General features: G+C 40.8%; 1 protein-coding gene across 1 annotated transcript in view; it reads right to left on the reverse strand.

Moving 5' to 3' along the window:
- The window catches only part of LOC119407733 (low-density lipoprotein receptor-related protein 8), a 14137-nt gene extending 1148 nt beyond the window's left edge, over positions 1–12989 (reverse strand). Inside the window, exons 1-12 of the mRNA XM_037674552.1 lie at positions 12929–12989; positions 11679–11813; positions 9092–9472; positions 6030–6158; positions 5827–5952; positions 4615–4786; positions 4260–4475; positions 3994–4112; positions 3647–3786; positions 1198–1339; positions 866–1060; positions 100–260 (exon numbers count right to left, since the gene is read on the reverse strand). Coding sequence (XP_037530480.1) covers positions 100–260; positions 866–1060; positions 1198–1339; positions 3647–3786; positions 3994–4112; positions 4260–4475; positions 4615–4786; positions 5827–5952; positions 6030–6158; positions 9092–9472; positions 11679–11813; positions 12929–12989 — 1977 coding nt within the window. The remainder of the gene's footprint in view (positions 1–99; positions 261–865; positions 1061–1197; positions 1340–3646; positions 3787–3993; positions 4113–4259; positions 4476–4614; positions 4787–5826; positions 5953–6029; positions 6159–9091; positions 9473–11678; positions 11814–12928) is intronic.
- Between the last annotated feature and the right edge of the window lie 856 nt (positions 12990–13845).

Genomic DNA, 13845 nt, shown 5'->3' on the forward strand with positions numbered 1-13845 from the left:
ACAGCCGTGACTCGGTCAGAAACAGCCGTGACTCAGTCAGAAACAGCTGTGACTCAGTTAGAAACAACTGTGACTCGGTCAGAAACGGCTGTGACTCACCTTGATCAGCACTGTGTCGGGAGCAACAGGTGGTTCCTGAACGATGAGCGGGTCTTGGGACTCTTTGAGAGAAAAGCTCTGCAACATGAGAGACCTGGAAGGCCGAAACTCTTCTTTCCACCACCACAAAGCCATTCCCACCAGCAGCATACTGAGGAACACTGGGAAACACACATCAAACCTGGATTTATCTCTGCAGAGCTGGCAGAATAAGAACACCGATGGAAAATTCATACAAGAGGTCAGCCACCTACTCTGGGGTGCAAAACATGACGGAGCAGAGGGATAATTTGGAAAAAATGTCTGAAAGTCTGCTTCGACTCATTAAAACACGCTCTCCTGTTAATGTAATGTTTTACAAGAACTTCTAAGGAAACTAAACATACTAAAAATGTGCACGGGGACACGGAAGCAGATCCTGTTTTATACAAAAGCCAAATTTATTTGCACATTTCTACATGTATTTCCTTTATGTTCACTTGGTTGTAAAAAAAAAGTGCCAACGTTTACAACAAGCACATCTATTAAACATCTGTTTTAATGTGCATCATCAAAGGATTACCTCCCACGTCACGGCGCACTTTGGGCTACTTGTTAGAAGGAAGTAAACAAACTGAAGTGGACCGAGGAGTTAAATACATGCCAATATTTAAACTGTCACTTTGTTTAAGGACATCAAAATATTTGTCGTTTCTACATTAACAATTTCATCTTAACTTGTGATGACGTGTGTGTGTGTGTTAAATATTAGGAGAGATGTTCTTACTGATTAGAGACAAAATTCCAGCAAACGTGGCATCGGACAAAGTTGATGCAGGAACTGTGCGGGAGATCACTGGAGTTTCCGTTTTGTTAAGTCTCGTTTCTGCAGATTTGCAGCTGAATCGAAGTTTTTCAGGCCGCAGGTCGACGACACATTTGTGTTGACACGTTGTGCCTGGACGTCCACAAGCAGAGGGACCTTAAGCAGCGAATATTGTTGAGAGTTAATGAGGTTCCACCAGCCTGCCTAGTCACAACAACTTTGACTGAACAAGTTGTCTTTAACAGCAGAATTATCATATCGATACGTAAATGTAGCTCATGATGGGGGTGTACCGTCTGGTTGAAGCACAGGGTGAATGATGGCCACACCGCCTGGTGAGTTGATGTTCGACAGGAAGACCTGGAAGTTTCTGCTCCTGCGCTTGTTGGCACGGCAGATGGAGCGCGTCACCTCATCGCTCCAATATACAAATCCCTAATGCACAGAATTTTAAAAAACAACTGGTGTTGCACAACACACGTTTATAACTTTTAATAAAGTTCTGTATCGTTGCATCTGCACACATTAAAGAAGTTCTAGGTCTCGTTCAGGCCCAACAGTAACATCCAACCTAGGCAATCTAATCACACCTGGACATTGCTCAAACAGGTGAGAACGCTCTCGGAAAAAAAACGGAGGAAGGACTCGGACTTATTGACAAAAATGGATGAAGCCATATTGTATTATTGGAGCCAGAGTCTTTGCACTAAAGATGTGTAGTTGTGTCACTGAGAAAGTCCGGTCTACACTCTCCCAACTCATCAACAGACTGTCAGCTTCACAGTAACAGAACAATTTTCTTAAAGCCTCAACGAATTTAATCAAAGTGTGTTCTAAACATGCATAACATACAGCAGCAAGGTAAGAACTACACAAATCAACAGCTGAAAAATGATCTGAAGTGTACTTTTATTATCTAGTAATAAAAAAAGGTCCTACAGTCTCTTTAGGAGTCATCAGGACTCTGTATCACAGAGCAGACAGCATCCCCACTAGCTCAGGAGCCAGGCAGAAGGAGAAATCCTACACAAAACAGGCTCTAGAGCAATGTGGATATCCTAACTGGGCCTTCCTGAAAGCAGAGAAGAAACCCAAACAGGACTCCAGTCAGCCATCAGGTGAAAAGGAGGAACCCAGACCCAGACCAGTGGTCATTCCATATGTTGAGGGGGTATCAGAGAAACTGAGACGTTTATTTTCTAAACATAACGTCCCAGTGGCTTTTAAACCCCAAAATACATTACGGCAAAGACTGGTTCATCCCAAAGATCCAGTCCCCCGGCACAAACAGAGTAATGTTGTGTATGCTGTTCAGTGTCAGGAGGGCTGTGATCAGTCTTACATCGGGGAAACTAAACAGCCACTGGCCAAAAGGATGGCCCAACACAGAAGATCAACATCATCAGGCCAGGATTCTGCGGTCTACACTCATCTCCAGGCCAGCGGTCACTCTTTCAAGGATGAAGATGTTCACATCCTGGACAGAGAGGAACGATGGTTTGAGAGAGGAGTAAAGGAGGCCATCTTTGTGAAAAGAAATCGTCCATCATTAAACAGGGGTGGAGGCCTCCGGGTTCAACTGTCCCCCTCTTACAATGCTGTGATTGCTAGTATCACTCAGCCCTCTGTGAGTAGTAAACAGCCATCAGTGTGCTAATGACCCATTGTTAGGCTGATGGTCCTTCTTGAGCATGTGATCAGCTGGTTTTGGTTATCAGCAGCAAACTGGTTGATCCACTCTAAGAAGGTGCTATTTAAGAGACTGAGCTGAAAACAGCACCTCAGACTGAGGAAGTCTCTTGGATGAGAGACGAAACGTTTCTAGATTTCTTTTGCTTTGTTTTGCTTTTGTTTTTTTGAATGTCCAGAGGACCAGATTGAACTTTTTTGGATTTTTCTACCTGGATTATTGAGCATGCATCAGGATACAGTCTCTTTAGTTGAAGGTGCAGTCCTGCAGCCTGCCACTAGGGGGCGCTCGTCTTTAACTTCCGGTTCTATTTTTAGTTGATGCTTAAACTACAATCAGAGGCGGATGATATTTTTCAGTCGTAACAGCTGTGGTATTTCCTCATGTCTCACAGTTCAAAACAATTTATAAACAGCTCGATCAGATGCAGATGTTGGTTAATTACAGACGAAGAAACAATTACCCGTGGGAATTATTTAAATGCAGGGCTCCTTTTAGAGGAGGAGACAAAAGTTTAAAATGTACCAACTGTTGAAATTCTTGCCAATAAATAGATTCACCTGCTTATTCAAAGCACTTTTGTTTACAAGAAAGTTGTGTTGAAAACTGCTGGAAGCCTACTGGTATGTGAAGGCAGTCCATCATAAAAATCTAATTATTTTATGCTATTTTACTTTTCTCATCAGTTAAGACTCCATAATTAAACTTAAAAGTTGTGCAAAACACAAATATGACTCTGAATTGTGTTATGTCAAAACGACGATGTCATTCAGGTATTTGTGAGTTGACAGAAACACGTGTGGATCTGCTGAAGCCCTGCTCAGTGCACAGCTCGTTGTGTAATGTGGCTGCGTGTTTAATTGCATGTGGAGCGGGTGACTGACGTCAGATCAGTCAGGGCAGATTTTGCTTCCAGGAGTGAACGCTCGCATTTAAAGCGGCCCAACTTGTGATCAGATCAGAGCAGGACGCACGTTAGTGCCAGGTCTGAACAGAACCCCAGTTTGCAGTCATTTCATTACATTCCTGTTTAAAAAGGGACACCGTCATACCTCAAACACAGCGAGTCCAAGCAGTCGGTCCAGATAGCCGTTGGACTCTACCACTATTTTACGGTGGCGACCCTCTAGACTTACTCTGGAAATGCTCCTCATTCCCTGATCAAACCAGTAGAGCAAGTGCCGAGGCACATCTACAGGAAACACATCAACATGTATAAGTTTACAGCAACACTGTGTGGATTTGAAGCATGCACTGGAAGTGTTTAAATACATGTGTTTGTTTCTACTTTTCGAAAGGGAAAGCTGAATTCTTTAAACTTCTATTCAAAGTATGGGGTAGATTTCTTAGACGTGAAACAGGACTACGTTTGTCTCTTATTAGGAATGTCTGAACTTACCCAAAGACAAGGCGACGGGCTGTTTTATCAAGGATGTGACTAAAACCATCCTGTTGTGGCCGTCCAAGCCGGCCCTCTCAATCTTTGGAGTACTGCCACATTGAGCCCAGAAGAGAAACCTAAAAAAAATCAACTAAATGTAATTACTCTTACATTACTAATTCAACATTTTTTCTTCCCAGTTTATGATAATACAGTTTGTAATCACAGGTAATCATGTTGACATGCTTTGGTCTGAATCTAAGTGGTGTCTGTGGTCGTCCTACCCTTGGAGAGGATCCACAGCCACGGCCGATGGCTTTTGGAGCCCCGTGATGAGCTGATGCTGGGAAGAACCATCAAGCAGAGCCACATTAATGGAACCCTTCTCTGGACTGGTCCAGTACAGAAGGTGATGGATCCAGTCCACAGCCAGGCCTGAAACTGAACCTTGGACTTTTAGCACCAGCTCAGCTTCCTGTGGCTTTTTGTCTGTTGACATTCTGAAAGATCATACAGCCCAAACACACTCAAAGACAAATATGCGACACAAATAAAGCAACGATTGTGCAAAAACAGGACTAGCATCTTCCTTCTACTGTAGCAGGAGCTGATGGAGCAGCTCCAGCTCTGCTCTCTTACCTGTAGATGGAGCCTTGCCCTTTTGGGGCCCAGTAGAACGTGTGGTTAGAAGCCATGAAGGCTCCGGGACCCGAGCCAAGTAAATGTGGTGCCAGCTCATCGAAATCTGAGTCAACGAGGCTCTTTATTCGTGTTCCTTCAGACGTGGTAAAAACAATCTGAGCAGCTTCTCCTGCCAACACAGAAATTTAAAGTTTTATTTAAAGATCTCTAAAGGAAAGCAGAAATTAATCTCAGGCCAGGCATACCTTGAAGGAATAAATATTTATGTTGCATTTCAAGGCAGAGCTTTAGACTAAGATCATCTTATGATGAGAAGGGACAAAATTATGTTTGTCATTGCCTTGTAAATAACATGTACAATTTTAGACAACTCTTGAAATGTGTAGCGTTTGGAGATGCGTTCATAACGACTGTCAGCTACCATCAACTAAATTTTAGCTCAGTATCTGTAAAATGGACATTATGGTCATTATTTTCTGTTATTTAATGTAGCAGACTATAGATCATCCAGAGGAACCTTTTAGTTTTATTCATGAACTATTTGGCATGACTGTTTTTTGCTGTATAAGTCGCACCTTTTTGCATAAATTAACATGCCCTGGGACTTATACACCGAAGTGACTAATATACGTTTTTTTTCCGCATATTTATAACCCAAGTTTTGGCTGAGATCTGACGATTTCATTCATTCCGACACGGAAAATATCGAACGCTACCCGAGGGTGCTCGGCCCATATGGCAAGCCAAGTGTCTCATTAATAGGTAAAAGTGGCTATTAATGAGACACTTGGCTTGCCATACCAAGCCACCTTCGTCTCACTCTGGAACTCTTGGAGCAAACGTCAGATCAGCTGCATTTTGCCGCACCACCCAAGCGAAATGCAGCAGATTTGACCATTAAAGTGCATTTATTAAGGAAAGGTTCAACTGAGACACACCTTTACTATAATGTCGAGCAAACAAACAATTGTTTTTCTTGTTAAATTCTTGTTAAAGTCCTCCTGTGCACGCTCCCGCAGCCGCCATATGGCAGCCAATCGATTTTTGGCACAACACCGGCCCACGTGTCCAGGTGGTCAGCGGTGACGCAGAACAGATGTGACTTTATGTCGCTTCGCCATATTTATGGTTTTTTGTCCACTTTACTAGACATATTTGGACTGATGCGACATGTACGGCGGCAAGTACGGTAATCAGTTCGTGGCTCACCGTTGGCTCTGCACTCCCCGGTTGTTGGATCCATGTGGTAGCCCTCATGGCATTTACAGGTGAGGCTGTAGTTTGTGTGAACACACAGCTGATCACACACATCGCTCTCCAGGCAGATGTCCACCTCTACAGGAAGAAGCAAACGTGTTTTAAGGTCTGGGTAGTAAACATGACGCTCCCACCACCGTGCAGCTGGCCCTCACCCTCACATCGGCTGTCATCGAGCAGCTTCATGTTGTCGGGGCAGCTGCAGAGGAAACCAATCGGCTGGTCCACACAGAAATGAGAACAGCCGCCATTGTTGACCTGACACTCGTCCTGATCGGCAATATCTGCAAAATCAGACGTGTGGAGACTTGATCTGTTGTTTCTTTTTTATCTGCTTTTATTTGTCAAAAATACATATTGTAATATTATAAATACTGAATCATTTATACAAACATTAGAATAAAATGGCATAACTCATGGCTGGAACAACTTTTGCAACAGCTTCTTAAAAATGATCCATGATGGCCCCACAGAAAGTCTCACATCCACAACTTTTCCCTGTTTGTAGTCCATTCTGTACGTTTTTTTTTTCAGTTTAACTACTTCTGCATCCTTGGTGCAGTTTTACCGATTCATAAATCAAAATGTTTATATCAATCAGGAATGGTGTGTTTTGACTTTTAAACTTTTTGTAACGTTAATACTTTTTGAATCGTTGAACTTTATTTTTTTTTTAAATCTCAAATTTATTGAGATCTTGAGTTTCTTTCAAAACATTGTTCTCTGAAATCTTCAGCATACTTGCTCTAATGATATATTAGCTTTTATTTACAGACCAACTTCAGATTTTAGCTACAATTTAGCTCATTTTGGTTTTAGTCAAGGTTTCAGCTAAATTACCTTTTAGATTTGGTTTAGCTAATTTTAACATTTTGTTACAGTTGTACTCATTTAAGATTTTAACCTTGTTTTGCACATTTTAGCTTTTTGTAATGGTTTAGCTAATTTTAGCATTTTGCCTAGGTTTCAGCTATACAGGTCCTTCTCAAAAAATTAGCATATTGTGATAAAGGTCATTATTTTCCATAATGTAATGATAAAAATGAAACTTTCATATATTTCAGATTCATTGCACACAAACTGAAATATTTCAGGTCTTTAATTGTTTTAATACTGATGATTATGGCATACAGCTCATGAAAACCCAAAATGCCTGTCCCAAAAAATTAGCATATTTCATCCCACCAATGAAAGACAAGTGTTTTTAATACAAAAAACACCAACCTTCAAATAATCATGTTCAGTTATGCACTCAATACTTGGTCGGGAATCCTTTTGCATGAATGACTGCTTCAATGCGGCGTGGCATGGAGGCAATCAGCCTGTGGCACTGCTGAGGTGTTATGGAGGCCCAGGATGCTTCGATAGCGGCCTTAAGCTCATCCAGAGTGTTGGGTCTTGCGTCTCTCAACTTTCTCTTCACAATATCCCACAGGTTCTCTATGGGGTTCAGGTCAGGAGAGTTGGCAGGCCAATTGAGCACAGTAATACCATGGTCAGTAAACCATTTACCAGTGGTTTTGGCACTGTGAGCAGGTGCCAGGTCGTGCTGAAAAATGAAATCTTCATCTCCATAAAGCTTTTCAGCAGATGGAAGCATGAAGTGCTCCAAAATCTCCTGATAGCTAGCTGCATTGACCCTGCGCTTGATAAAACACAGTGGACCAACACCAGCAGCTGACATGGCACCCCAGACCATCACTGACTGTGGGTGCTTCACACTGGACTTCTGGCATTTCCTTCTCCCCAGTCTTCCTCCAGACTCTGGCACCTTGATTTCCGAATGACATGCAAAATTTGCTTTCATCTGAAAAAAGTACTTTGGACCACTGAGCAACAGTCCAGTGCTGCTTCTCTGTAGCCCAGGTCAGGCGCTTCTGCTGCGGTTTCTGGTTCAAAAGTGGCTTGACCTGGGGAATGCGGCACCTGTAGCCCATTTCCTGCACACGCCTGTGCACGGTGGCTCTGGATGTTTCTACTCCAGACTCAGTCCACTGCTTCCGCAGGTCCCCCAAGGCCTGGAATCGGCCCTTCTCCACAATCCTCCTCAGGGTCCGGTCACCTCTTCTCGTTGTGCAGCGTTTTCTGCCACACTTTTCCCTTCCCACAGACTTCCCACTGAGGTGCCTTGATACAGCACTCTGGGAACAGCCTATTCGTTCAGCAATTTCTTTCTGTGTCTTACCCTCTTGCTTGAGGGTGTCAATGATGGCCTTCTGGACAGCAGTCAGGTCGGCAGTCTTACCCATGATTGCGGTTTTGAGTAATGAACAAGGCTGGGAGTTTTTAAAAGCCTCAGGAATCTTTTGCAGGTGTTTAGAGTTACGTCGTTGATTCAGATGGTTAGGTTAATAGCTTGTTTAGAGAACCTTTTCATGATATGCTATTTTTTTGGGACAGGCATTTTGGGTTTTCATGAGCTGTATGCCATAATCATCAGTATTAAAACAATTAAAGACCTGAAATTTTTCAGTTGGTGTGCAATGAATCTGAAATATATGAAAGTTTCATTTTTATCAATACATTATGGAAAATAATGACCTTTATCACAATATGCACATTTTTTGAGAAAGACCTGTATATTATTACTCAGTTTTAGGCTCAGCTGGCCCATGAAGCTCCTTTGTTGCATGAAGAAGTACTTCAGCGCCCTCTGCTGGATATTACTCAAATCGCCACCATCCACATGAAAAGTCACAATAATTTAAAAATCAGAATTTGGGAAGTTTTAACCCAACTTCTGATTAGACTGTTGGTGAAATCTATTGAAGCAAGCTGTAAAGCTTTGTAGCTCTCTGAAAAGCAACACCAGAGGTGTTTAAAAAGCTTCAAATTATTATAAATGTACAGTAAGCTCAGTGACGCTGTGGCTCAAACAGCAGAGGAACAAAACACCTTAAAAAGGTGTGGTTTTTATTTTATTTTATTTCAATCCCTCATGATTTTTTAGCTGCTAAACCTTAACATGCAATTTTTAAAACATGAGAACATAATGTATCATTTGTAAATTTTGACTGAAGGTGCTTTAAAATCAGTCATTCTCAGAATAAGTTTTCCTTACTTTTTTAATACCCGAGTGTATAATTGTCAGGAGGTATGTTTAATTTGTTTTATGTTGCCATTTTTAAGTCTTTAAAAAGGTTCTAAATTAAATAAATGAATAAATAAAAACATATGAGACCTCCACACACCCTTTAGAAAGCTGCAGTTCACTCACCACAGTTTTCTTCATCGCTGCCATCAGAGCAGTCAGGCGAGTGGTCACACCTCCACGTGAGACGGACACACTTTCCGTCTCCACACTGGAACTCTGACGCTGCACACGAGGAGGGGGATCTCTGGGGTTGAGGCTGGCCCGAACCACACAGCTCCCGGGTCTCGTCGTGTCCGTTTTTACAATCGTTCCACCCGTCACAGACCTGGTTTCTGGGCAGGCAGGCATCGGACAGCCCGCAGGAGAAAAACCCAGCGGTGCAGTTGTGACAGGAATCCTCATCGCTCCCGTCACCACAATCATCAACTCCGTCACACAATGACCTCACCGATACGCATCGTCTGCTGTGGCAGGTGAACTCATCGTAGTTACACCACACGTGGCCTGTGAAGAGGCAAAGCTGCAAGTTATCAAAGGACGAGGAAACAAAAGACTCTTTGTGCTTTACTAGTGAGAATATAATCTGAAGAAACCGTGCCATTTTTTGCATGAAACCATCACTGAAAACAGATAATCCACGGCAGAAAGGATATTTACAGTTACCATTTGTCTGACAATTTAAAACACAACCTGTGTCCCTCCATTGAAATTAAACATCAAGACTCGTTTTTAATTTTTTTTTTTTTTTTTCCGTTTGGCTTTTGATTCAAGCAGTTCAATTAGAGCCACTGGTTTGTATGTTGGGTTTCTATTTTTATTTTAACTCTACTTGTGTGTCCATATTGGAAATATTTGTTGTAATTTCTTGTTCTGGGCAGCACGGTGGCGCAACTGGTAGAGCTGCTGCCTCTCAGCGAGCAGGTCCTTGGTTCAAACCCCGGTCCAAGGGCCTTTCTGGGTGGAGTTTGCATGTTCTCTCCGTGCATGCGTGGGTTTTCTCCGGGTACTCCGGTTTCCTTCCACAGACCAAAAACATGCATGTTAGGCTGATTGGTAACTCTAAATTGTCCCTAGGTGTGAGAAAGAGTGAATGGTTGTTTGTCTCGTTTGTCTCCATGTGGCCCTGTGATGGACTGGCGACCCGTCCAGGGTGTACCCCGCCCCTCGCACAGTGATTGCTGGACATGGGCACCAGCGACCCCCGTGACCCAAAATGGAATAAACGGGTAAAGATAATGGATGGATGGATTTCTTGTTTTTGTAAAGTGGTATCAGGGCACTAACAATCAATCGTTGAGCTGATCGTCCTCATTTATCTAGTTTTGCTGTCACCAGAAAACTGGTTGATCCAGTATGTGAAGGTGCTATTTATAAGACTGAGTTTGCTGCAGCTCCTCAGACTAACAATGTCTTTTGGATAAAATACGAAATGTTTCAACAAGAAGAATTTGTCCAAAGGACCCGACTTTGTTCATTTTATTATTTTCTACCTGGATTATTGAGCATGAATCAGGATATTTCTTGTTCTTGTAGATTTGCATTTTCATTTGATTGACTTGTAAAGCACCTTGGTCAAATTTTGTTTTTCTGTGCTCTATAAATAAAATCACATTGATATCAAACATTTAACAGTAATTCTTTAATAGAATAACTACAATGCCACATTATTCACCTGAATGCTGGGTATGCACGTAAAATGACAACACGTTAGACATAAGACCTTTCAGAAGTGTTTTGCACATAATCCCCCTAAAATATATATTTTTTTGTTAGTAACATACAGAATAATGCTGTATTTTCTCAATTTATTGCATTCACCGATTTAACTGGAGTTTAAAATTAGCGGTGATTATGTGAAACAGGAACTATAATCCCTTAATATGTTTTTTTAAAATATATTTTCACCTTGTTCTTTTTATTTTTTTAGTCATTAGTCAAATCTGTACTTTCTCGGCTCTTAAAAATGTGACATTTATTCAAAACCTGCTGGTTTTCCACATAAAAAAAAAAAAAGGTGTTTGAAAGCACAATAGGCTCCTTCCTAAGGGGGCTTTTCTTGGTAATCCTGAAGTCCAAGATAAACACCAAATCTCTGAGAAACTCAATCCTGTGAAGGCCTTGATGACCTCAGAGGGATTAGAAAAATATTCCCACGACGTCGTCGGATCTTTGCAGCTCAGAAACAGCGACACGTGTTAGATGAATTTTGGAAGTAAGCTTGAGCTTAGCTCTACAACATTAACCATAAATGCACTGGTTCCCTGGAGAATCTTAAAAAAAAAAGAAGAAGATATTTTACCACTATATTAAAGTAATAAAAATGATCAGCATTATTATCAGGTGAACGTTACATAAAATGTCCTACAGACTTTGGCACAGCTGTTAAAAGGAGTTGGGAGGATTCTGGGAATGTATCTCTTATCAGAACTGGACTCAGCAGAGTTGAAGTTGTGTGGAGTGTAGGTTGAGGCACACAAAGCCAACAACTGCAAAGTCTGCTCAGAACAATTCTGACCTCTGGGTATACTTTGCTGTGGACATTCATCCAACTCTTATTTTAGTAGCTTCATGCAAATCAGCTCACTGGTTCATGTGATGGTTGCTAACAGAACAGAACATACAGGCAGAAGGATTATTGCCCCTCCTTCACCAACAGGTGAACGACAGCTCATATGTCAAGTGGTAAGTTGCCATCAGACAGTTAACTCACTACAGGAGCCTTCATCTGATCCGTCCTCACAGTCTGAGCGGCCGTTACACACCTGCAGCCTCGGGATGCACGACCCATCGCTGCAACTGAACTCCAGTTGTTTGAGGCAAGCAGGCAAAGAGTGGCCTGCGGTGCCTAAAATATAAACAGCAAGCCACATCAGCTGCCATTCTGCACCAGTGTGGCGTAAAATAGCAGCCTCCATTCTGTGGGAAAGCACTTTTACAAATTAAGAGTCGATTAGTCTGGAAATGTTTGTACAACCTCAATTTAGAACTGGTCTGAAGGAGCGCTGCGTAGTAATTCAGGGAACAGGATTGTGGAATTGCTTTGATATCGCCATAAAAACAACTAAAACAATGTATATGTTTAAAAAGATGATTACCATAAATTAAAGTTGCTGAAGGATGCCTGATGTTTTTTGCTTTCAATTTAGAGATTGTTCAAGTGTATGTCGTTTGTTTGTAGTTATTTTATTTATTGTTTAATAAGGGGCAGATATAATAATTGTTTTTCTTCTTTCTGCACTCATTTCATTCAATGTTTTTTTTTTCCTTTTTGATGAATGAGTTTTATTTTAAATGAATGACTACATGAATAAATAAAATAAAAAAACTGTTGATAATTTTACAAAAACATTTATTTCCACTGTTTTTAGCTCTAGTTGAGCAGAAGTATCTAAACTGTGCTGTACACACGCAACTGTTGTCATCATTTGTTTGTTTGTTTTTTGTTTGGTTGTATTTGAAATGTTTAACATCTTTCTGAAGTATTTTTTGTTGCAAGTTATAAGTCTTTTTATATTTTACTCATGATTCGACTTGAGAAAGAACTTCGAACTGATTTGAAATGAAGACATCTTGACAACTAAAAATATGAGGCACGGTTAGGTTGAAAATAAATAAATAAATAAAAGCTACACTATTTTTTTTATTTTTACAATTGCACTCTTAAAAAAACTTGGCTAAAACAAAAAGTAATTTTGAACACTGAATAATTTTGTTCATTTCTTGGAATAAGAACGCAATATTTAGTTTTTGTTGAGCACACACACACACACACACACACACACACACACACACACACAATTTTTAAAAAATACACGTTTCCTTCCTCCACCAGCAGCAGCAGCAGCTCTGCAAACAGTCTGAGCGCGTCAGGACTGAGTCCGTCATTTACTGCAACAAAACGCGGACAGTCGAGCTCATTTGTAAAATATTTCACATGTGACAGAAACTCCAGCGTCTTACCACAAACACGAAGGCAGAAAAGCGGTGCCACGATGAGAAACAAGCCTCCAAGGTGCCCCATGCTGGATGAGATCTCAGGAACGACGAGGCGCACAAATATGACGTAGCAGTCGCTGCTGTCAAACCTGGCCGTTTATGAATTTGTCAAACTAATTAGGCCCAACGCTGTTTAATTGCCCTCTCTGCTGAAGTAATCTCAGTCTAAAGACGATAAATTGTACCATTTTTATTATACCATAACGACAAATATGCATTAACGCGTGGTATAGGTGACCTTAAATAAAACTCTTGTAAATTTGCTTTTAGTAACAAGTATTTCAATACAATATAAATGCCAGATAAGCACTTTTTTTTTTTTAGAGTTTAGACAAAACTAGTGATACATTATTTGTCCTGGACTTGCTCATTTTCCCCTTCCTATTGTTTTTCAGCAACTCTATAAAATAATATATTAATGATATTAATCAAGGATTCAAGGTTTTTATTTGGAAATTAAATGGAAATCAGAAAAGCCACTTTTACTAGTTGTTATATATCGTCCACCAGGCGCTTACTCTCAGTTTTTGTCTGAATTCTCAGAATTCTTAACTGACTTACTATTAAATACTGATAAAATCATCATAATGGGCGATTTCAATATTCATGTGGATGTTGAGAGCGATAGCTTAAGCATAGCCTTTAATAATTTAATAGACTCATTTGGTTTTACTCAAAACGTCCGCACATCTACTCATTCTTATCATCACACTCTTGATTTAGTTCTGATCTATGGTATAGATTAAGAACTTGGTAATAGTAATATGATATTGGGATTACAGGAACAGCTCTAAAATGGTTTAAATCATATCTATCTGATAAATTCCAGTTTGTAAATGTAAATAATAAATCTTCTTCGTACACCAAAGTTAGTCATGGAG

Source organism: Nematolebias whitei, chromosome 3 (genome assembly GCF_014905685.2).
Source record: "Nematolebias whitei isolate Nwh7 chromosome 3, NemWhi1, whole genome shotgun sequence".
Lineage (NCBI taxonomy): Eukaryota > Metazoa > Chordata > Actinopteri > Cyprinodontiformes > Rivulidae > Nematolebias > Nematolebias whitei.